Source organism: Ctenocephalides felis, unplaced genomic scaffold, assembly GCF_003426905.1.
Source record: "Ctenocephalides felis isolate EL2017-DRISC unplaced genomic scaffold, ASM342690v1 CF-g0.4_SCAFFOLD_00924, whole genome shotgun sequence".
NCBI lineage: Eukaryota > Metazoa > Arthropoda > Insecta > Siphonaptera > Pulicidae > Ctenocephalides > Ctenocephalides felis.
The window spans coordinates 1-26,248 of NW_020537078.1; the positions used below are offsets into that span (position 1 = coordinate 1).

The window sequence follows — 26,248 nt, forward strand, 5'->3', positions numbered from 1 at the left end:
TAATCTTGAACAATAATATTTCATTAACCATGGCTTACTATATTTTAAAATTATAAAAATACCTATTAAATCCTTTATGACAAATATTGCATGTAAAGTCTTTTATTCCAGTGTGTAGCTTCATATGACTAAAAGAATCATATATATTTTTTTCTATAAGTCTATAGTTTTATTGATCAAATAATTAACTAACCTTTGTAAATGCTTTGAAAATTTGAATGCTTTTTGGCAAGTTTGGCAAACATATTCTCTTTGGCCAGAATGAATCTTTTTATGAAGCAGCAAATTACTACTTTGCGTGAAGCTTTTATTGCAGATATCACATTTAAAAGGGCGCTCACCTGTATGTGAACGCATATGTATTGTAAGACCTAAAAAATTATACTACAAATTTGTCATGAAGTTATATAAGCATTGATAATAAATTCATCCCAAAACACATGTTGAATTATATAAAATAAGTAAACAAACCTAACCTGATGATTGCATAAATCCTTTGCCACAAACTTGACAAATAAATGGCTTTTCACCAGAATGAACTCTTAAATGCATCAGCAAGTGACTGTGTGATGCAAATTTATTGATGACATATTTTACATTCATGATTCTTTTTCTGGTTATGAATTCTTTTATGTTGTATTCTATGCTTTTTCGATTTAAATAATTTTCCACAAAGTTCACATTTTCCTATTTAATTTGTTTTAATTAATAGATATTCAATGGAACTCATAATCATTTATTTTAAATTTATTAATCATTATTTTTACCTCTTCATTAGCTTCAATTCTGTCATTTTCATAAGTCTTTGGTTGATTTGTTGAGTTCAGTTTAAGTGGTTTTACACTTTCAAGCTGATTATCGGAACTGTTAGCAATGGCTATATCAGATTCTTGTGTTCGATTAATATTTATTGTAATTTCATTATATCTCTATTGTGCAGTTTATTGTTTAAATCATTTGTACCAATAATATTATCAATATTTGGTTTTCGATCACTGCTACTCAGTACAGATTTTTTATTAATATTGAAAGAAGCTGAGTTTTCACCAGTAAGTTCAGATTTATGGAAATAGCCAATATTAGTATAATGTATCTATAGAATTACAGAATTAAAATTAATTTCTCTACATCAAATACAAAACTAATTCAAAATCCCACATACATGAGAATATTCTTTTCTATTTTCCATGCAAGAAGGATTATTCATTGTAGATTAAGAATTTGGCGTAACTGATTATCAGTTGATTCACATTGCATTTTGAAATTGTATGCTACTTCTAAATGTCATGACATTTTTGCAAATCGATCCTGGTAAGCCATCACTCTCACAAATCTACAATAAAAATTATATATTGTTTACCAAACATAGGTGTTGATTTTTTTAAAAAGGCTAATTATGTAGTTATCAAACAATACAAGAATTGAAACCAAGAACGAACTTCCAAAAATATTGTCAATTAAATTAATCATACCTGTACTAATGTACATGCCATAATTTTTGTCCATAATTGAACAGCATTATTTCCTATAGCAAACAATTGTGACCCAAGTGATGTATCAGCAATTGGAGCTAAACAAACTCGACAAATATCATTTATATCCAATATAGCAGTTATTTCCATTTTGTATTATAACAGTTATTTTATAAAAAATCTATTTTTGTTATATTTTCGAATATTAACCTTGTTATACAGTTTATAAAGAACTGTCAGATTAAAATTGCATAGGATCATAATAAGCTTTACCAACTTAATAAACTTGACACTTGACTAACTTCACGATCTTAGAAACCAATATGAAGTTGTAAATGTCAAGTTCTTGTCAAGTTTTAAAATAAAATATTACAAAAGTGGAATATATATTTTATATTTTTTAAATATATTTATAAAAAAATAAATGCATATTACTTCTACTAAATAATTTGATTTAATTTGGTACAGTCTATTTTCAATAAGAAATCAAAATGCAAAGTTTACTTAAAAGACAGGTTAGAATACTTTATAAATGAAATATTTGTGCAAAAATAATTCAAATTTCTTAATTTTAGTTAATTAGTACAGTGCAAATTTTAAAAATATCACTAGAACATCAATAGTTAGAAATAATTCAGCTTCAAGTTATTATGATCCAGATTATCTTCATGTAAGAGAATATTATAAATAAATGTACCATTTGCAATTGAATAAACCCATTAAATATTTTGTAGGCTTATGAACCCGATGTACCAGAATATGATACTGTTAACATTCAACTCAAAGGCTATGATTTTGTATATTAGAAAATTATCAGAAACTTGTACATCGTATTGCAAAATCATTAGAATTAGATATTAATGATGGGTAGGTGGTAAAATATATAAATCATGATTTAATTCTAAAATTACTTACATGCAAAATATCCAGGTGGGCTACGCCTGGGCAATACTTTAAGATTCAAAAATTAAAACCAAAGAGTTCAGCTATTGAAACCGAATACCAGCTTTGCGTCTATGAAAGAAATGTTCAGGTAATAATGTCATTTAAGTGCTCAAAAATTATTTTGATTTATGTTACTTATATAGTTGTTTTGTGAAATTAGATTTGTGATTTACCTCTACAAAATATCCGGTGCTTCTAAGGCTGTTGCAAGCGTCATTACCTCAAGGTGTAACATTAAATGTACATGAACATTTGGAAGAATACGAAGAGGTCCGATATGTTCCAGATAAAGAATTAATTGAACTTAAAACACAGCTTGAAAGTATGGAAATCACTAAAAATAATAGAGAGTTTTTTAATAATATTTAGTGTTAATTATTTTGATTTTTAAAGTTTAATTAATAAAGAATTAATAATTATTTTGCATTTTTATTAGAGTTAATTATATAGTAAGTTGATTTTTTATTTTGGCTGAAATTCTCGTTATCAAAAAGCTCTTGTTGTTGATAATTTTATTATCATATCAATAAACAAATAACTATTTTGAATTACCAAAGATTAAATATAGGTTTAATAGATAAATATCATTACTTAATAAAGTTCTAATCTATTATTATTACATTGAACATGAAAAAATGTTCTATTTTATTTACAATATGATAACTTAGTTTTAGTATACATCACATCCAATAAAAAATACTAGAATGAAACTGTACATAATTAAAAAAAAAACGTTATTCTCACTACATTAGTTTATTTAAATTATCTATTTTTTTTAATAATAATAAGGCTGCATCTCCTTGTTTTATCAATCCTACAATTCATCTGATTAAAATTTAATTCAATCATTTTGAATGGTATAAAATAAACTGATTGTAATGAGAGTCGAATTAAAATATTAAAAGCCTTGAATATTGAATAAATAATTAGTTATTTTAACTCTGATATTTATATATACCAAGAATTTTAAATAAATTTGATATTTATTATATCGTTTTATAGTATTTTTCCTATGGTTTACTAGTTAATATATGAATATATTAGACCTATAATTTATATACATTTAATATGTAAAGATACATATAGGTACATATACATAATAATAATATGGAATAATATTAAATCAGTCACCATTTATGGTTTCTTATATATTACATTATAGATAGTTTCGAATCAGATAATTTAAATTTATCATTTCATTTATATGTTTTTACATTAATTTTTCAAATTTGATATACTGAAGTAAATTAAATCAAATACTTAGTAGACATAATATATATAATATTTATTATAAATATGGCAAAAATCGGATCACTTAAATGTCTACGATATAATCAAATAAATTGATTCATCACAATTAATAAATTCATGAGACATCATTTTATATTTGTATGACTATCAATTATTTCGTCATAAAGACATAATATGCTTTTTAAAGATTTTTTTTGCAATAAAACTATACTTTGTTAGTTTTATTTAACCGTAATATTTTATGCAAAATTTACTAGTATATTCCAGTGCATTGTATCCTGAAGAGATTCAGAATGAAAAATGAAAAAATATTGATATGTTCATATTAATTACAAATATTTTGTGTAGAAATAATATTTTTTTCCATTACAAATAATGGCAGTTATGAAGTACGCGAATATTTGCCGCCAGTACAAAAAAATATATTATATACAACTTACAAATTACATTGTGTAATGAATTTCAAACCTGTATATTTAAATATCCATATAATTCTCGCACATGTTTAAATACCTATTAATATGAATTGACTTGTTGAAAAGTTCCATAAATTTATTATGAACTATTTAATGTACGTCAATTCATAAATAAATATATTTTGGATCCATCGTGATATTCTAAATATTATTTTTATTAATTTTCGTTATTTATACCTTTGTGTAGAAACACACATGGATAAGATTTTTGGTTAATATATTAATTATATAATTTTATTCTAGAATTAAGCAACACTTAAAATTTGATAAACTAAAGCTAAAATTTGAACACATTCACTCATTTTATATACATAGTCATATTGCTTATTATATACACTCATAATTTCTCTCAATATGATGTGAAATGGCATCGGCAGTAATAATTTAGCGAGACTTAATCATAGAAGCATGCATAATATTTTTTAACCTTGGTCTTAACTCAATGCTTCTCTTTGAACAATTGCTCTCATATTCTGCCATTATTTCAAAATTGCGTAAGACTTTAAAGTGCTATATCGATGAACGCAAATTTATCTACACTTATTCAAGTAAAACTGTACAACAATATAACTACATTTATAATTTTCCAAAAATTTATAATTCCCCATCAGAATCCGATGGTGGATCTAACGCCGTATGTAACGTTAATGTGACCCCGCGGTTAACGCTAATAGCTGGATAAAAAACGCCGTACAAATCTCTAAACGCAATTCCACCATGTGGAATTTCGTTAACATAAAAGGTTAGCGTATGCCTTTCTAAATCAAGGAGAACCCCAACAGTAGAACCAGTTTGGATGCCACCCTCAGCTCGACGTTCATGTGTCGAATCATGCTGGAACCAGGATCGATTACGATCGATGTACATGGCCCAGGCTTTATCGTCCTTGCCTGATAGAAATAAAAATTCATATTAAACAAGCTATTATTAATTAAGATAACTACGCTCTGGATTGTGTGAGACTGGCCCGGGATACCACCACGCGTCCAGGATATTGGCAGATTATTTTTTCCGGATTCAAGTTGTAAAAATTGATTCGTCAATCATCTTTTTATTATCTGACAATGAGTGTGAAATTGATGGTAGGATATCAAAAGTACATTTTATGTATAATATATGTTTTGTTAGTGCGTAGGTGTTTGATGAATAATTGTTCGCTTTTTAAATATTTGTTTAGTTTGTCCTATGTACGATAAATATTTTTCATAAACGATATTTAAGTTATTTGACTAAATTATGCCCCCTCCCCTCGATTACTTACTTCACTTATTACCATATATTATTACAGTAGAATCCGATTAGTATGACGCCGGATATATTGGCAACCGCTTAATACGACGTAATCGCACTAGTAATTTGGTTTCCATATAAAATTCCTTAAAAAAACAGCTGTCTAGTCGGATATATTGACATCGCTTACATTGACATGTCGCTTATAATGACCCATTTTTGCAAAAAATATGCCCAATTATAATGACCGACATGATTTTACATGATGTGGCCCAGTCTACGAAAGCAATTGCTATGTCTTTTGTGCTAAATAGCACCAGGGACTGTTTTTACAATAAAATTATGTAAAGAAATCAATCAAAAATTACTGATTACTTACATTAAAAAAATTTGTATATTTATGGGTAGGGTAGACTAATTATTAATGGCCCACCACGGATATCTCATAAACAAATAAAATTAGATTTTTTTTTTAACAATTATATTTGATAGTAGAGGGCGAAAAATGTATAAATTCATAACCAGCCATCACCTTAATTCTTATGACTTTGCTATCAGAAGATAAGCAGCACATGAGTGCGATAAAAAGGACCAGCCGAACCTTTACTTTGGCAAAGGTGTAAGCAATAAAATAGTAAAGTTTAAAAAAAAGCAATTTTACAAGTGATTAATTCAATAAATTGTTATTCCGGCTCTTCTGATGAATATTTCTGACCAATAGCAGATCAATGTAATATACTGGGTAGTCTTTTTAACAAATGTACCCACAGAATTAATATTTTGCATTGGTTCAATAATGTAGCGTAAAATGCCTTTAAAATTTAATAGAAGAAATTGCATCTGCTCACCCACTGGTTGTTCCACTTTACCCCGTATGTGAGGTAAAATGGGTCAGATACCAAATGTTTAAAAAATAGTAAAAAATATAATATTTATATAATTAGGAATTATGTATGTATGTAAGTTTTTCTGAACATGGTTCGACAGATGCTTCTTTGATGTATGTTATAAGTTGTTCATTGGGTTTAGACAGTATAATTACCGTAAGTCAAATTGGACCGTTGTGCCCCCGCCCTACCCTATGTCAATTTTATTTAATATTAAATTTTAATGTGTCATTTTTTTTTGATTAAAGCGTTTGTATAGGCTTTTCTTTTAAATTACTAAAACATGTAACATATTTGCATATTGAAAAGTTTTTCTTCAGTACGTTTTTAACGACGACCGGTTAGTATGACAAGATTTCGGCGTCCCTTCGATGTCATACTAAGCGGATTCTAATTTCCTTATTATTATTATTACTATTATTCTACTTACCTAACATCTTATCTCTTGCAACATCTATCCTGGCAACGCCAAATGCTGGATCAGTATCGGTGTCATAGCGTTCGATCGTGAATTCCCAATAATGGACTCCCCTGCTGAAACCGACGGAACCCAGGGCGACGCGGTGCTCCCAGCCGTCGGCCGCAACCGTCGCATGGTCCGACGAGTACTGCAGGCCAGGAGACAGCAATGGGTCGAAGGTAAACCACGCCACTGGAAAAGGTTAAAGGTAAGTGAAAATTAAAGAAAAAAAGAGTAAGAGGAATTTCATAGCGCGGATGAAGTGAATATAGAAATTTTAAGTTGTTTTTAGTGAACTCATGTTGATTCAGACAAATTTTATTTTTGCGTTATCTACAGTTCGCAAGATTGCGTTATTTATTGCATTACCATTTAAGAATAGAGCAATATCCTAATATAACCAAATTAAAATACAAAATGTTTATGATCTATTTTTTTCATATTTTGTCCAAAAACCATAGAAATTGTAGTGCAGTTTCAGCCAAATTATAGCATTTTCAAGCATTTTGCAATATTTTTAAACAAACTACAAGATTTTCTACAATTTACAACATTTTCAGACAATCTGTAAAACTAATTTAGATCTAAATCTGAAGTTACACTTTTACATTAACATATAAATAATATCTATTAATAATTTTAACTTCTAAACTTTTGTTTTGGAACTATACTTGTAATTTTTGTTTTGTTAGATAAACATAAGTAACATTTTTGTTGTATTTTTGTTGATGAAAGTGGGGCACATAGACAATAAAATAATATATTTCTGAAGATGCTCACCATGGCCAAGAAAAATCTATAACTTTTTAGACAATGTACACCATTTTCAGATAATCTACAATATTTTTAGATCGGCTCCAATATTTTCCGACAATCTACAATATTTTCATATAGACTCCAATATTTTTAGATAATTTACAACAATTTCAGACTTTCTACAATATTTTCAGACAGTATACAAAATTCTCAGACAGTATAATAAATTTTCAGACAGTATAATAAATTCTCAGACAGTAGACAAAATTTTCAGACAGTATACAAAATTTTCAGAGAATCATCAATATTTTCAGAGAATCATCAACATTTTCTGAGAATCATCAACATTTTCATACAATCTACAACATTTTCAGACAATCTAGAACATTTCCAGACAATCTGCAATATTTTCAGACAATCTGCAATATTTTCAGACAATCATCAATATTATCAAACACTCTAGAAATTTTTCAGAGAATCAATATCACTATTTTCAGAAAATCATCAATATTTTCAGACCATCTACAACATTTTCAGACAATCTACAATATTTTTAAACAGTCTGTAATATTTTCAGACTATCATCAATATTAGCAAACACCCACAGATAAACAAGTATAATTGCAAATATTGCAAACACCCTACAAATTTTTCAGGAAATCAAAATTTTCAGAAAATCTACAATATTTACAAAAATCTACAATGTTTTGAAACAATCCACAACATTTTCAGACTATCTGCAATATTTTCAGACAGTATTCAACATTTTCACACATTCTACAACATTTTCAGATAACTTGCAATATTTTCAGATAATCAGTAATATTTTCAAACAATCTGAAATATTTTCAGACATTTTTGACATCAACATTTTTGGATAACCTACGACATTTTCAAACAATTTAGAACATTTAAGATAATCTACGACATTTTCAGGCAATTTTTGTTTTGTCTCATTCTATTTCAGACAACTTAGAACATTTTAGACAATCTACAAAATTTTCAGGCAATTTTCGTTTTGTCTCATCCTAATTCACCTCCCTAGGAGAGCCAAAAGTTTAACACCTTGTAGGAAATGTTATTGAACGTTTCAGTAGAAAAATAATTAACAATTGATCATAAAAATTGGTAATACATAATAAAGCTAGAAAAAATCTTCTGATTTCAAAAATCTGTGAGGGTTTGATTTCAAATCGTAAGTGAACGTGAGATTCTACTGAAGCTAGAATGGTAGCAAAAAGTCATTGTGCAGAATGAGTAAAACATTATAATGTTATAAAGTTACTTAGTCCCATAAAAAAAATGTATGTTTTTCTTAAAAGAAATCTGCAGTTACTTAGTTGCCTAATATATCGCCTTTTTCAACACATTTCATTAAATCAATCCAGTAACAGATAAATAAATTCTTAATTTGTTTGTTTCTTGATTTTTTCCACAAAATTCTATTATCATTATCTTACCTTCAGCAGTTTGTAATCCTATAAGTTCGCTGTATTCGCCTTCTCCAGTGCCGTTGAAAGCTTTAACGCGAGCGTTGTACATGCAATGAAAATGTAATCCATCTACTGTGCATATCGTCTCCTTGCCGCAGTAAACTTCCTGCAACAACAACATGCGCCTCATTAGTATTTAATTATTATTAATGTAGGACCAGAACTGGGCTTCTTGAAATCAGGACAGGACGGGGCAGGGCTGCCATGGTAATAGATAATAAATGCTATTATTGTACATTCATAACAACTTTGATAATGGACATATTTTAATATCTTTTGAACAACTTCATAGTATCTATAATTGCATCAGATTGATTTAATTTATTTTCCTAATTTAACTGTGGACGTCAACGTTGACCAGTACAAAACACAGAACGTAATATACATGGTGTCCTAAGATGTCCTAACTCCTAAGATATCCTAAGATCGCGTCCAAACTTAAATGATTTTTTAAAAATAAAATCAACTTTCTACAATTATAGCATCATAGTGGTTTCAGCTAATATACAAGACAATTATTAATCCAATATGGTCCTACGGCCTACAACTATGGGGTGCGGCCAGTAAATCGAACATAACTATTGTACAAAGGTTCCAAAATAAAATTTTGAAAGAAATCGTGAATGCTCCAAAATACGTTCTCAATTGGTTGATACATCAAGATATCAGAATTCAAACTATAGAAGAAGAAATTAGTCTTTACTGCTCCAGATACCAAGGTCGTCTAAGTCGTCATCCAAACGAATTAGCGTTAGATCTGCTCAAGCCTTTACCACCAAAGCGTCTCAAAAAAGAATCTGCAATGATTTACTACAAAATATCACATAACATCTAAGAAGGTGCTATCGCTGGATAGCGATCCTTTTCACGCAGTCAAATAATATATACCAGTCAAATAATATATAGCTGAATGTACTTTGTATAGTTTGCTATGATAAATAAATAAAAAAAAAGAAAAAATAGTGGTTTCAGCAAAATCGTCACCAAAGTTCAAATATCAATCACATAGGAACAGCTAGTGCAATCTTTACCAAAAACTAACCATCATGATTTCAAATTCTCAAAATCGATTCCGACTTTTTGGCAATACTTTTGACGAAATATTTAGCACTTGCATGCTAATTATAAATAAGTAAGGGATTGGCCTATCGTCATGCTAATAATATTTGGGATTTCTAATCGAATTTCAACAAAAGAGTTTTAAATTGGTGCAGTGGTTTTTGAAAGACCATTTTTGGTGTTAAGCGATTCAGAATGACCTCAAATATACAGAAAACTGTAATGTTATCAAATCACAAACTTCTCCTTCAGGAAGTTAACAATTCCTCCTTCCCCAAGTGAAATTTCCCCGCGGTTAATCTTGTTTTCAACTGAAAATGTACACTGGCGTATGTGAATTGGGAAAACATAACATTTTCCATATATTACCGCCGAATCGCCATTTCCCTCCACCGTCTGCATGTAACAACAAGTTTAGCAAAAATTTATTACACGAATATTGCATTACTCAAGTACCGACAGGGGGCGGTACGGTGTGGTACAAAGCTTTGGAGCTTCGAGCTTCGAGCTTTGGAGCTTCGAGCTTTCATTGGAAGCACACAAATGCAAATGTTATGGGCAATACGAGAATGGGATTGGGAAAATGAATCAGAAAACCACTGCAAAAATGTAAAATAATCTATAAAATATGAATAAAGTACACAACTGAATAATGGTACAAAACTTTTTGAACTAGTCGTAAGTGGTGACTTTTCCTCGAGTTATATAAAATAGCTTTCAAATATATGAACTCGGTTTAGCCAAACTGTCAGACATTGGCCCACATATATACACATGCTTTTCCAAATTAGGTGGCAAACCAAAACCAAAAACCTTTGCCAATAGAATTTTCTGGCGAAAACAAAACTTCTTCTCGCAAAATTTTGATAATACACTATATATAAATATTCAATAACGCAATAATATTGATATTCGAATACATTAAATTTCATACACGTGAAAACTTCTATATGCATTACCATTACAATTTCAAATAAACATAATAGCATTAAATCCAAAATTGACACCGTTTGTGATACGCAAAGATAATTATATTCCATTTGAAATAATATACAGACAGAAAAACAAATTAATGCTCTCACATAACAAATTAATACAAAATAGGTATTTATTTAAACCAGATTTAACACTATCGATCACATTGAAATAGTAATTAAATTTATAATTACTACCATGGGACATTCAATTTCATTAGGTACAGTTGTATACTTTTATCGAAAGTATTGTTTTACACCGACACGTTTTATTTTCACATAAACACAATTTATGAAAATCGAATCGAGCCCTTGGCGCCCCGTTAAAGGGATGATTATATGCATATTGAAGAATCGAAAATTTCGAACAAACATGTCCGGGTGAGCTTGAATATAATCATTCTTGGGAACGAGAGGGTGTTCGCATACACACATGCAAATATAATTTACAATTATTTACATTTAGTTACAAAACCCATCGGAATATTACAAATGCGATTACTCGCGCCGCTGCAATAGATTTTAAATGTAGTCAGTTCGATTCGAGATAATTAAATATTTTCTGTTTGAATTATTCCGGAATCTTTATCGCACTGAAATACATATAAACATTTGCCATATTGACAAAGATTACTAAAGTTGAGTAAGTTCGAGATTTAATAGCTTTCTTGAAGAAAAACTTATTAAAAGTTTACAGACTTTAAAATATAGTACAACACCTCTTGCTTATAAGAGGACAACTTGAGCAATTTTTATGCTGCGTGAAAAGTTCATCAAAATATTAAAGTTTGTTGTTACTTTTTGTAAGGGAATAGGATTTTAAATATTGTAGAGTAATAATTGTTTGAAAATAAATAATAATGTACTTTCGCATTGAGAAAAAAACATAAATTAAAAAAAAAACAAAATTAAAAAAAAATATTAGACTTCCATGCATTTCCACCAAATTAACTCTTCATCAGTGGATAAAACTACAGAAATATTTAGTATACAATTTTATGTCGTTTTTGTAGATTTATCTACTGAAAAAGAGCCAAATTAAAATTAGAGACTAATAAATTTTCTTTGGAAACATAATTTAGTTATCTTTCGAAATTAGTCCATTGGAGTATGTGGAAGCACACGCATTTACATTTTCCTTGCTCAACTTGCAATGCATTATATAAATTATTATTATAATTAGCATCTGTAATTAATCCAAGAACCTTTAAATACAGAGTGTTCTATCATCAGTTCATCAGTATAATTAAATTGATTTCAAACCAGAGCAGACTTAAAGTCCAGACGAAATAAAGTACCCACTTCCTACCATATGCTAATTTCTGTATAATATACGACTTGCTCTAATCTCTTTGTTGCAGACGCTGTACCTGATTTCAATTTGTAAGTGTCACTATAACTCCCTTTTATTTCGTTGCCTTTAAACCCCTACATTATTAAAATACCAATTATAAAGTTCATTTAGCCAAAGGCACATCCAAAGAGGACTAACTAGATATGGACTAAAATGATTTCAACTAAGCAAAAGGGCGAGGGCGAATTTCGTTTCGTTGCCAATGTCGAATAATCATTTATATATATGCGATTTAATAATATCAAACATAAGCCTTATAAAATGCATAATATGAGGGGAATCATTTCAAATACTGGATACATGAAACCTTTTTCGCTTTTCGAGCACAGTGGGGGCACCAATCACTTATATTTTATTTCCATTTCAAGCTTCGGAAGATATTGGAAGTATTTAGATTGACAAACTTGGGAGGGATGTGATTTATTTGATTTTTTACTTAAGTTGCCAATCAATGACAGAGTGAGAGTGAATGAAGAATTAATTTTAAATAAACAGAAATAAAAATATTTAAGATTAGAATCAACAAATTGTAAATACGTGTACTGTTCTTTTTTTCTAAAATATTAATTTTCATATTTTTGATCCTATTTATTTCGAGTTCCACGAAATACTATAACTGTAACTGAAACGTATGAAATTTAAAATAATTTTTTTTAAAACATTTTCTTTATTGAAGTCCGATTATTACACCTTGTGAATACATAGGTCAACGTCTTATTCTAATTATGCAAAAAATGTGAAAAACACTTAAATATCAAGACTCGAAATATTCCTCGTACAAACAAATCATACCATTACTACCATAATACTCGTATTTTAAATCATTAACAAATCGTATAAGTTCTCATTTATCTACCTCCTAATTAACTCCAACATCTCGCTGTTTTAGATCATTTAATTCTCTTTCTGTTTCATCATGAGAGTGAAAGTGCAAACGGAAGGTTTTTTAGTAATTCGATTTGATTAGAATGGAAACATTTTCCTATACTACCCCCACACCAAAATTTCGATGGATTTTCAACCCCTGTTTTAACGTATCACACGACCATTTTCGTTTTAATACGTTTAGCTTCAGGCTGTGCAAGGGTTCTCAATATCAGGAGACGAACAAAAAGTAAATAGAGAGATTTTTTTATAAAACACCTGGATAAGGGTTGAAAAATAGATAGACTTAAAAAAAGAAAATATAAGTAAAGGGAGAAAAAAATTAAAAAACGCACAAAATTTTTGAACTAGTTTGTACTTGAATTTAGATATTGGACAAGAAATGAAGCAATTTTTACAATCAGATAGACTTTTCTGCAAATTTCAAACAAAAAGTAATTGAAAAAAATATATATACATTTAAGGTCTATTACTTCCATATAAGATGTTAATAAATAAAGTAGGTGGTTATAAAAAGAATGCTATTCAATAATCAAATACATTTTCCCATACATTAAAAGGATCAGCTGTTTATTGAAAAATTATTATCCAATTTTCTGAAAACACGTAATGATTCAACTAATTTATTATAAGAATTTTGATTATTACTACATTTATATTTTATATATTATATAAATAATATATTGTGTTAAGAAGAAAAAATAAAATTTGGCTCTCTAATCTAATTATATTATAAGAAAACGCTAAGTGTTATGACTACTTTTATGATTTTGTTAGAAATATATTAGATAAGCTGTAATATACGTAAATAAATACCAATAATATAATAGTAATTACCCGTATCACTTCACTAAATATTTTCATTAAATTCTCAATTAATGTATCAATTAGTTTATCATGTATGTTTAAAAAAATAAACTAATAGTTAATATGATTTCATACGATCAAAGTCAATTAAAATTCAAATTATTTTTCCTTTAATCATAAGAAAAATCTGCAGAGCACTTTATTTAATGTTCGTAGGGTCACAGCATCCCCTTTAAATTGTGCAAGGTGTAATGACCGTTTCTGTGTATAAGGGAGTTTTACGTTAATAACACTACATGTACACAAACATACACATGATGTATTCACATATACATATATACCTTTATATATATATATATATATATATATATATTTATATGAATGTCTGTTACCCCTTATTGCGTTTCACGCCCCCTATGAATCGGCGCCACGTGACCGCCAGGGAAGAAATTCAGGAGGTTGCCTAACCCATGTGGAAATCGAGTTACGTCATTAATAGATGCATTGTGCATTTGGGCTTCCAGTAATAACTTATTTTTCATACAAAAGAGCAAAATATTGAATGAACGGAATCGATGAATTCTATGAAACCACACAACTTCATAGAAAATAATCGTGACATAGAAATGTTATGCCAGAAATTTAATTGTCACTTACTCTTGCTAAATATGGACGTAGAAAATAACTTTTCCATACTAATAATAGAAAATTTAATGTTATTAAGTTAATGGTAATGATAAGGTAATGTTATGTTATAATATTGAATTAGAAAAATCATAATGCTTTCATATTTGCAGATACCATAAAATCAAAAGAAGAATCAAAGAGGGTACTAAATTTTCAAATATATTTTTTAAGAATTATTAATCTACTTTTTGCGTTCATAAGTAACATATCTGATATTCTTTGAAATCAAATATCGCAGGTCCAACAATTAAATATTATCAATATTTCCAAACAATAATTACAATGATCAAGTGCAAGGTTTATTACCATGAGACATTACCGACATACCACGAAGTCCTCATAACAAATATGGGCATTTCAGGCACGTATCCTGCTAAGTTAATCCTCTTCATTGACATTTATGCTGATTTATAGCCGACTAATCCTATTTTAAGCAACATTACTGCCCGAACATTATCATGCCCAGCATGTCACATATTGGCCTAATAAAATTTTAACTGGCGCGCATATGCCGCAGATGAAATGCGACTACTCTCAATAGCAGAATGAATTTTGTGTACTTCATACACAGGATTTTTTTACATTTTTCCATATTCAAATCTGTACAATTCTATGTCTGTTTTTTTTTTTTATGTTCACAACGTGGTTTTCAAATCTATTGATTAAAATATATTGTTTACACGATGCATATGCATACGTATTCCGATATTTTTAGATATGCTGGGAGTATTTTATTGTTGGAATTGAATATTAATTTATATACTAAATTGTAAACAAAAGTAAATAAAAGTATATTCAAAAAGATTTTCTTCTCATTTACAAACATCAAATACGTAACATAAAAGAAGCAAGTTGTGCAATAACAAACTTTTCTATATTTTTTTCGTTTAAAACGAAATTAACAAAGTTTAACATGTTTCACTATCGTAACGTGCGTTTGAAGGAAAAAAAGAAGAAAAAACGTTATTCAGCGCATCTAAGTTTTATTCGTGATAAAACAACAAATATTCAAAAAATAAAAATGAAATTGTTAATTAATATTTTAGTTGCATATCTCTTTGCAAGTTTTTTAATTAAAATCTGTAGCCAACAGATACTCAGTAGATACGGATAGGAATTCGAGTCGAAAATACTAATAGAGGAGGAAATCGTGGAAAGTATCTTGATGGCGAATTGAAAAAAAACTAAACTAACAATAATCAGGCATAATAATAATGATATAAGGGTAAATGCCAATTGCCTGACGACTAAACACAATAGTCGCACAAAAAAAATTTTTTATTAATGCAGCAATGCCTGGTGAGGAATATTTTCACATATAAATATATTTCATCTGTATTGTATAATCATGAAGTCAAAATCATGTAATCACATTTAGGTCACTCTAAATAGAATTCTTAATTGAACTAAAATAAATAAGTTGACCACTTAAACAACGTTGGCTACAAAGTCGCTTTTGCAACATCTCATTTCATCTCTATGGCTCAATTACTACACCTCCTTTCCGCCAGAACTCGCTCTGTATTTACCAAAACTTCGGCATTAATCAAAGGCAAACATCAAAATTGCGCAATTAGATAAACAAGCCATAACTATAACTAAATATAACACGACTCCACATGTGTATCAATCAAACACTCATCGGATAAATATTTTATGCAAAAGTTGTAAAGCAGTAACTAGCTTTGACAAGTGACACAGATAAGGGTCTTAGGAAGGAAGGATGTGTGTCACGTCTCATGATATGTAAGATTAATGATGGAATGCGCGAATAATGATGATATAAGATGATCGCGCCTTCTGGAAACAGAATTACGGAGTTTTAAAAAAAGATCCACATAAGCCTGTAGTCGGCTTCGTCTCTGGTAGTCTATTTATCTCAGGCGGATAACCGTCCGAGGGCTTCGATAAATTTAACTTAAGGAAAAGACTTGCCATACAGATTCGGAATTATTCTTACATTGGAACGAAATTAATACTGTTCACGACAAAATCTCATTATTCACGCTAAATTTTATTTCACCACAATATTAATTACCTTTAAATAATCATTTCTCAATCCACATCCACACGTCGACTTATATTTATCGAGGCTGAATTAAAAATCCATTTATACGCATATTTAAAATGCATTAGAAAACGCGAATGATAAATTCCTTAATTAACATATAGCATGCAGCAACGCGGCAGTCGAGTCATGTCATTAATTACATTTCTTATCATTAACAACTTAATTATTTTCATTAAAAATAAACTATTTCGCGTTTTCTAGCGCCGTAAAAATAGTAAAAAGTCCTCGGAACAAACGAACGCCGAAAGTATCCGTAACTCGCGGCCAGTTGGAAGTTGGCGGAACAAGAAAAACTTCCGTGGGCGAGAGGTAAAATAAATTATAAAAAGTTTACAGAAAGTCGTATTACGTAATTAATGAGGATATATATCGCTTAGTGGTGGAATATAACGTCAGTAATAAAAAGAAAAACAGACAATGTACTGCCCTGCTGATTTACCGTAAAATTATGGCAACAAAATGTTTACAAATCGCATGGGTATTGAATTTTTGGCCTTATGATTTTACTGCAGAAATCAAATCAAGAAACTGAGTATTTATATATAAAATCTTGTAAATCGACCCTTAAGTAAATAATAAGGGTCAATATTTACCAGCTGAATGATCAGTAATTATTAAATCGCCCAGAAGTATAGAATAAATATTAACACAAAATATTTTCGAAGTGAACTAGGCATAGGTAGCATTTTGACTTAAGAAAACTTTCATGAACTACCCAATATGTGTAAATAATTGATATCCCCAATCAATCGATTTAATCCATCTGTCTACCAATGTACCTGTCTAAGAGTCTACTTTTCTATTTGTCTATTTGCGTACCAGTCCCACCTGCCTACCTGTCTACTTTTATACCCGTCTTCCTATCTGTCTATCTGCCTACCTGTATATCTATCTAGTTTATTTGTATTATGTATGATCACAATTACAGGCATTGCATAAAAATATCTTTTCAATGTAGAATTATTAAAATGAATACAAAATCTAACGTGCTTTTTTAGTCACTCATCTCTCATATTTTTAAACTATTCTTTATTATAAAAAGCATGTGATCACAAATTCGTCTCTAAAATAAATGGGGATTCTAAAACAATTTCAAGAACAGTAAATTTTTAAGAGGTTTTTAGATGAGATCTGAAATCCCGAAAGGGATATTACAATGAAGCAGATGGCATCAACGATGGAAACTATAATATTTTCCTTATAAAGATCTAAAAGATAAAATTTGTCGAAGATTTTTTGGAATAATGACTGCTGAACAAAATATGTTCAAAGTAAAATTTTAATTAAAAAAATGATGTTTTTAAGAATACTTACCCTAAAATCGCCCCCAGCTCCATCGTCCAGTTCCAGGACATACCCTTCGATATGGCTTTGGGGCGGAGGCTGCCAAGCAACAGTCACGGAGTTATTTTCAGCACTGCATTCCTCGGGAATGATTATAGGAGCATTTGGTGCTAAGGGATATGATAATTAAAATTATTTATTGCTCACGACATACTTATTGATATTTCACAAAACTATAAATATCTATCGTCTCTATCGTCTTAACATATACTTTGTCGCATTCTCCTAAGGCATATGATAAATACATCCTACTGTAGATAAACACACTGATTTATTGATCTATTAAATATACATATAACTGTACTAGATAATTATATATTTATGCATTTACAATTCGAATGGCGTATGAGAAAAACCACTCAAGTCTCAGGACAGAATTAAGTGTGAGTTTTTTGAGTGTCAACTGAACACTCGGATGATTAATTGCAAAATGTGAGAATGCTTTCAAGAAATGAAGGCGTTGATTGAATAACTCTACACTTGGTAAATAAAATTTCAAGGGTTATTAATTACTACTAAATTTTTTCATACAATGTACAATATGTAGTATCTACATAATCTTTGATCACAAGTGCATATCAACTAATTTTATTCGTGTCTATCGATTACTAATTGGTTTCACAACATCGACAGGTGTTATTTAATCCATTACCTGCGAATTGTCTTTCCTCGCCATCCTGTGCAGCTGTTTTGCAATTTAACGAAATATACTGTTATATAATAATGCTCAAACAACTATATATTATATTTGATATTTTTATAGATTCATTATTCATTGTAACGCTAACATGCTCACGCCAACCTGTCAAAAGTTCATGCACAATTTCTCTTTACATACTCTATTTACGATCATACATAAAAAATAATAATATTTTTATGGGAGAATAGAAATAGAACTGAAGTAAATTTTAATAAAAATATAACAGAATAAATTAAAACATTATTTTATAAAAACCAAAATTTTAGGTATATATAGATATAGGAATATGTGAGCTAGCCAAAAATACTTCGATCCCAAACTCAGCCAGCTCGATATCAAGCAGTGTGATCTACTTTTTTCTTCTAGAATATTTTTTTCCCATTGACCTATTTTTTTCCATTAACGATGTACTTCATACAAAGCTTCAATTCGATTATACACCCGTAGTTCATGTTATAAAAAATCCCGTTGTCCTACAAACAGCGTTTTCCGCATACTAAAAAAAGTTATCGCTGATTTATAGTGACACAGTCGAACAGTACGTTTTGACTTTTATCTGAAAACAAAAATCGCAGGTCAAAATACAACGTGAGCAAAAGATTCCGAGTTCGAACGGTTTTATCATTTGCATTCGATCTAGCCCAGGGGTAGTCGACTTAGAAAAGACAGTAATAGACTTTTAATAATCATTAGTTTTAAGATATAATAGTTTAACACGTTAAACACCATGGCAGTCATATGTGTCTGACCTTAAAAAGTGAAAAATGTGTCACGTCAGACATTGCAACTACAATACACCGAGAAAAAAAGTTTTAATATAGAATCATGTCAGTCATAAAGGGTGAGATGAAAACAGTGGGTTTCCAAAAATGTTGGCAGTGTTTGTTCCCAATACATTAAGTTTCTATGATGAATTTTTAATTAAAGTATCTATTAAAGTCACCATGGCTTTATCTGACTAAAATTAAACTAAATTATCTAACTAGCAAACCCGACGAACTCCGTTTCGCCACCAGATGGTTTCGTGAGAAAGATGAAGAAATTTTTTGTTTGTTTTATATTTGAAAAAGAAAAATTTGATTTTATTACATAACAGTAATGAATTTATTTCGATTACAAATGAAATTCTAAGCAAATGAAAGTGAATCCGCAAATTATCCGTTTCATTGTTGTGCTCTTTGGACCACATTTTTTGTTTTTTGGTCTGACGTTAACACAAACAAAGCGGATGGTTTTCCAACTCGTGAACAGACAACGTATAACTGCCAAACCTGAAGTCAAACAAAAGACCAGTCGGAATCATTGGTATGTCACCAAATCGCCAGCAATTTTTGATTGAATGGTGAAATTCAGAGCGTGTATATCATTATTATTCGCGGCAAGAATTGCTCGTTGACTTAACCAAGCATAATTCTGATAATTCTTACTAATGCCATTACTCGAATTTTTAATTACGGTGCGTGAAGTTCCAGCAATTTGCATTAAGGCACGATGCCATGCACAAATAATTTTCTTAGCTATAAACCTTGCGGAGCCCGAGACCTTACCAACGAATGCATGGTTCGTGCGTTCTGGAGTTATTTCGTCAGGAAGGAAAACCCGACTTATTTTTATATATATGTAGATATCAAAGCAAGTATTTCTCAGAATTGAAGAACACCAGGATATTTTTTTACTGATAAAATCTAAAATAGATAACAACTCAATTTCGGAGTTGCACATAGCTAGAATAAATTCAATTTCAGAGCAAAGATTTTCCAGAATGTAGTTACAGGATCTATTTTGCTGGTAAAGCATATTCAAACCGACCTATATATAGTCGGGAGACATCCTGCTGATGAAGCATTTTCTAGACCACCGACCTATATAAGGAAAGTTGTAACGATTACAGGTGGAGGAATATTTTTACCAGTCTTTACAGATCATACAACCGTTGGTTTATAAGCATTATACATTTTTTATAAATAATATTATTTTATTTAAATATCAGTTTCCGAGTGCCCCGCCGCTGAACGGGTGGCTCGGTTTGCAACGCGGCCGACTCTATCGGCGAACGAGCGGCCCGGGGCGAGCCATCGATAAACGGCACAACGCTTCTGAAAATGATTTATTTCTCGCCGCGCTGTAAAATTATATCGGCGGTTTTACTTCTTTTTTTATCGGAAACCTCTTGTTCGATTCATTGGCCGGATATAATTTTTACCAGCGGGTGGCTAAAGTAAAAGCACGTGGTGCTACGTGACAAAGTGCCACTATTAGCAGGGAATAATAGAGGTGGTCGTTTTATTGGAGTTATCAAAATGCGATTCCATAGTTGAAGTATGATTGAAAAATTATGAAAACTTTAAATTGCGAACAAAGTTTCATACAATTCATACGTAATATATGATCTGGTATGTAAAACGATATATCTATGATGATTGTAAAAAATCATAAAACAATTAAATTCCAAATATACCAAGATACTTATTAATTGGGTGTGGTTTCCTTGTAAAAACACAGTTCAAATCTAAAAAAACTAATTTAAACTCATGTGCATATTATAATTTCAAATTAAATTCGAAAGTGTAAAAAAATTCTTACCCAAGTCAATGCCCTATTAAAAGTTAAGAGTAATAATATCTTTTACATTTCTCTTTACAACGACTTTATTCATTTAAATATTGTCTAATGAACACCGTATAAAATAAGTAAATCCCCAACTGACCCAAATTCACATAATCCTTATCCCAGTTAATTTATATAGCAAAAGCCACATTTAACTAGGATATATATCTTGCTTATGGGTTTATTATATTATCCGTTACCCAAGAAGTCTCTAATAGTTGATGAACATGTAAATCGAAGAAAAATCATTTAAAGAATGGTGGCAGGTTGTGAATGTTTTACTATATCGCGTGCCTTTATACTATCAATAAGGTTAGGCTATCTGATTGTGTAATACATTATTTATTTTCATAATTTATTGTATGAAATTTATTTCGCTTAAACATAATGCAGATTAATGCTTCTGATAGTTTCGGATTTCGATCCAATAGAACCGACTTGTTGGAACGAGAGAACAGCGTGATAGAAAATGTATGCAAATGTACACAAAATATGAAAAAAAAAATTATTTATTTTTTTATATAAAATTTAAAAAATCCCTGAAATTATATGTAGCAAAAAACTTTTAAAAATCAGATTTTTCTTGTTTAAAATTAGATTTCGAGTGTAACTTTGATGTATAATACTACTGAATTCGCTGAAATTATCAAATTATGAGTTAAACAATGAAAATACCTACATATATGTTCATTGCAAATATAAAGTTAACTCTAACGTAAAACAAGAGGAAACCATGAACGAGTTAATTAAATTACTTACAGATATAGACTTAATGAAACAAACAATGTATGAGTAAATAGAGGTATATATTGAGGAAACCATATTAATGAAAATAACTTGCTAAAATTGAAAATGCTCGAGAAATATAATTTAATATGAACTCGATTAAATTCGTAAATTTCTAAGATCACAAAAACGTAGCTTAAAATAATATAAATTGGTGTCGATTTCGCATTTTTTTGCCCTTTAGCAATTTTGTAAGGTCTTGATATTCAATGTAAGTTAGCTAAGATAATATAAAAAACTATATCTCTACTCAAAAGCTTTGACAAATTTCATTTTGTAAATGTGTATCTCGTTTAAAACAGTATTGCCATAGTGTGTGGATTGGAGTTGTTTTCCAATTTATAAAAATAAAATATAGCCGGATTAAGAGTTTCCTCTATAGCGATTATTTGACATTTGATAATTGAAATATTCTTTAAAGCATTTACTATACCATTGAAAATGGTTATTAAACTGTTCCAAGTGCGATAGTAACTAAGTTAGTCAGCATCTGAATACAAACAAGTACAAAACGCTTGTTGTAATTTCATTAGAGCTGGATCCAACATCCAACATCCAACTTGATTACAACAACTGAATCGCATGGCTGCTGAATCGCGGTTCTATTACAACTTGTAACAATATATAAATTGTCGTCGTTTTAGGAGTTTCGCGCAATGTAACTGGATGTGTATAATCAGCAACGGCAATTACGATGTTACGCGACCTCCCGTTGCAGCACTTGGCAAACTACCAGCAGACTGGAACATCTGTTGCGCCCAACAAACGCAGCACTACGAAAATTGCCCGAATCCCTCGACTTCAACGAATAAATTATTCACAAAATCATACACGATATGTACGACTGCTTGCCTTACACGCACGCCATCATTGAGATCATGCATTTAACATAAGACATACATCTCGGGAAGGAAGAAATCAGGACACGGAAGTAGGTGAAAATTGCCTTAACGGGTGAATGGCACTATAACGCCAAATTGTTTTCCACAAAATTCTCCATTCCCAATATTTTTATATCATAACACCGCTATTCAGGTATCATATATATTGATTTATTATTATATAAAACCTTATAACTGTAATACGATTATATTTGATTCAAACACTCGATAAATAAATCTGTGTATCATTTGAAAAATAATATTGTTTCATGCTATCAACAAATTTCAAAATAGTTTTAATTGAATATTAAAATTTAATTTTAATTTTAAAGCCTATTGAATATTTATGCGATCATCCAATTTAAGTTTTAATTATACATTGTTTACATACCTTTAATCATCATATTCGCATGATATGGTTTTTTCATTATTTTATTTTAATGAAAATATATTAAACATGGAACGTGGATTGTTTTTCATCGTATTATCAACGAATAGCCAACGATATGATTATAGTAATAGGAGTGAAAATAATGCATAACAAACAAAATAAATAAGCTCTATCGAATCGAAAGTTTGAAAGTAATATTCATAAGCCTATTTCTCTATAAAATATCTGATAATTTGATGTGCATATGATCATTTTGACCGCCAAATGGCTTTTTTTTTACTTTTTTCGTTCGATCTCCGAAATCGCTAAACCTGCCCTTATGAAAAATTGATCAAATCTTTCATCTTGTCAATACAAGTAAAATGTTTTTTGAATTATTAAAATCGGAGGCTCCGTTCTCTTAAAAACTGAGGTGCCGTTTTTGGCACTTTTTACCCATATCTTCGGAACGACTAGACCTACCTCCGCCAAAAACTAATCAGCACGTCTCCTTATCAATACGGATCGAAGGTTTTTTAAATTATTCAAATTGCTTCATCCGTGTTCCCGAAATCGTCGACGAAAATTTGTATCCGCACGCACACACATACATACATACATACACACACACACATACATCCATTTTTTCTAAGGTATGCCAAAATATTCAGAAACTGAAACGTAAAGATATAAAAAATTCTCATTTTCGATTTTTTTGCGATTACTATAACTTACCCTACGGGAAGTTAAAAATGATAAAAAATCAAGTTTATAGGGTTTTATAAGGTTTATGAAGTTTAAACGAAAAATGAACCATATCAAATACTACAAATATTCATATATTAATTTAAAGATTTATTATCAATTATTCATTTCCTTCACTCACACGATCTCACACATATGTATCAATATATATGGAAAAATTCTATTTTTACTCACGTTTCATTTGTATGAAGTTCAATTGATCGATTGCCCTGAGAACGGCCTTGTCGTCCAGCGTGAGATCGACCTGGTGAGAGACACGCGGCGTGGCCTCCTGCACCTCCCGATGCCAGGCGATGTCCGTTTGCGCCACTCGGGCTATAACATTGAACCCACCTGGTCAAAAAAATAAATACAAATTATATAATAGAGGAAATAGATATCAGATCTCTGCAATCATCAAAATTGTAAAATTAGAGAGTAAGCATTTTAAAAGTTACTTATACGTAAAAGTTTTATTGTTCATCATACTTATTTGATACAGAACTGCAAAATCTAATTTTTTTGTAAATAACATTGTGTGGAAATAATTCGCTACTTTCTAGTAGAGTATAGTAGGTAAAATCAAGTTATAAAAACTCTTTAAACATTAATTTTCACTCAATAAAAACAAAACAGATAAATTATTTTTATTCCTACCTGTAAAAACGCAGCACTGTCCGTTTCTTTGAGGGCCTCTATACAAAATTGTATTAAACCTGTCGTGTGTTGTAATTTTCCTGTAGCAGTTGATGCCTGGTCCTAAATTTAATCAGGGCATAAAAATCAATATTAAAATAGGTACTAAAGTATTTCAGAAATATAAAAAAATATAAAATACTTGAGTTGAGTGAGTCTGAGTTTAGCTTCTCTATCACATCGTATTGCCTCTAGGAGATAATCTCGCCTATTTAAAATAGCTGTGATCAATGCATCACATTGTGCTGTTACTAAGTGTTCAAATTCTGTACATGATTCCTGAAAAAAAATAAAAAATATTAATATTTATAATCATAATCAATGATTAACAAAAATGCGAATTAAACTCACCATAACCTTGTCACTCATCCCTTTTAGCCGTTGTATGAATTCTGTCGTAGACCTCGCTTTTTCAGAAAGCTGTTGCAGATTTTGGGATAATTCAGTCTGAAAATAAGATAATACATGTGTTAAATTATTTATTGATATGGAATTTAATATATTTGGATAACATATAATATTGAATTAGGATTGTTAGCTAAATTGTGTGGTGTAGTATTTCTTCTACACAATGCGACTATAACAATTTAATTCACATTAGTTATTATAATTCCAAAACTTTATGCAAACACGCTCGCCTAATGTTGATATTATCCTGAAACTTTTCAGAGAATGTTTGATAAAGCTGCAGAGAGTTGTTTGTTCTCGTTTGAAGGAAAATAAATCATTTTAAATGCCACGTTTCGTTAGCCTTCCTCTCTCCCTCGAATGCAAACGTATATATCTGCTCAACGAATGTTTATACTTGGGAAATTAACTTAAATATTTCTCGACTGTATTTACCTTGCTCGTATACCCAAAGTTAAATAAATATTATTCAGAAGAAACTTTCAACTTAAATAGTTTTATATTAGTTCGCGTAATTGATTATTAGCATGCCAGAGCGCAATTGGGAATGCATAGTTCGCAGTGATGTTTTCAAAATGTAAACGAGAAATTATTTTGTAATTATGGACAATTATTTCGTTGAATGAGATGAGATGAAAAGTTCTTGTTGATTAACTTTGAGTTATGAAATTTTGTTTTAAATAAACGATGGATAATGCTATTTCCGCTTTATGAGAACGCGGAATTTATTATATAATTTTGCACTCATAACTTTGTGAATAGGATCGTTATGAAATTTAGATTAGCATTTATTAAACTAAATTTATCATGTCATATTATTTACATCCCTAGTATGTACACATCAAAAATTACGTATATGTTGAATATTGAAACAGTTCAAGTGGAATTAATCGTTCGGAATTCAA

General features: G+C 30.0%; 2 protein-coding genes and 1 pseudogene across 2 annotated transcripts; 1 reads left to right on the plus strand and 2 right to left on the minus strand.

Annotated features, from left to right (window-relative positions):
- Positions 1 to 62: 62 nt before the first annotated feature.
- LOC113365354 (zinc finger protein 300-like) lies at positions 63 to 1,207 on the minus strand (the record flags this gene model as incomplete). The annotated part of the gene is made up of 6 exons (XM_026606930.1): positions 1,163 to 1,207; positions 964 to 1,093; positions 768 to 889; positions 477 to 687; positions 194 to 371; positions 63 to 128 (listed from the first exon to the last, which is right to left on the minus strand). Coding segments are annotated over exons 1-6 (752 nt in total), but the record flags the coding sequence as incomplete, so codon positions are not given.
- Positions 1,208 to 1,963: 756 nt separating this feature from the next.
- On the plus strand, positions 1,964 to 2,786 carry LOC113365351 (annotated as a pseudogene).
- A 1,730-nt stretch (positions 2,787 to 4,516) lies between these two features.
- Positions 4,517 to 25,382, minus strand: LOC113365352 (E3 ubiquitin-protein ligase TRIM9-like; the record flags this gene model as incomplete). The annotated part of the gene is made up of 9 exons (XM_026606929.1): positions 4,517 to 5,034; positions 6,692 to 6,913; positions 8,938 to 9,076; positions 18,122 to 18,261; positions 18,804 to 18,836; positions 24,435 to 24,575; positions 24,869 to 25,000; positions 25,085 to 25,214; positions 25,287 to 25,382. Coding segments are annotated over 9 exons (1,329 nt in total), but the record flags the coding sequence as incomplete, so codon positions are not given.
- Between the last annotated feature and the right edge of the window lie 866 nt (positions 25,383 to 26,248).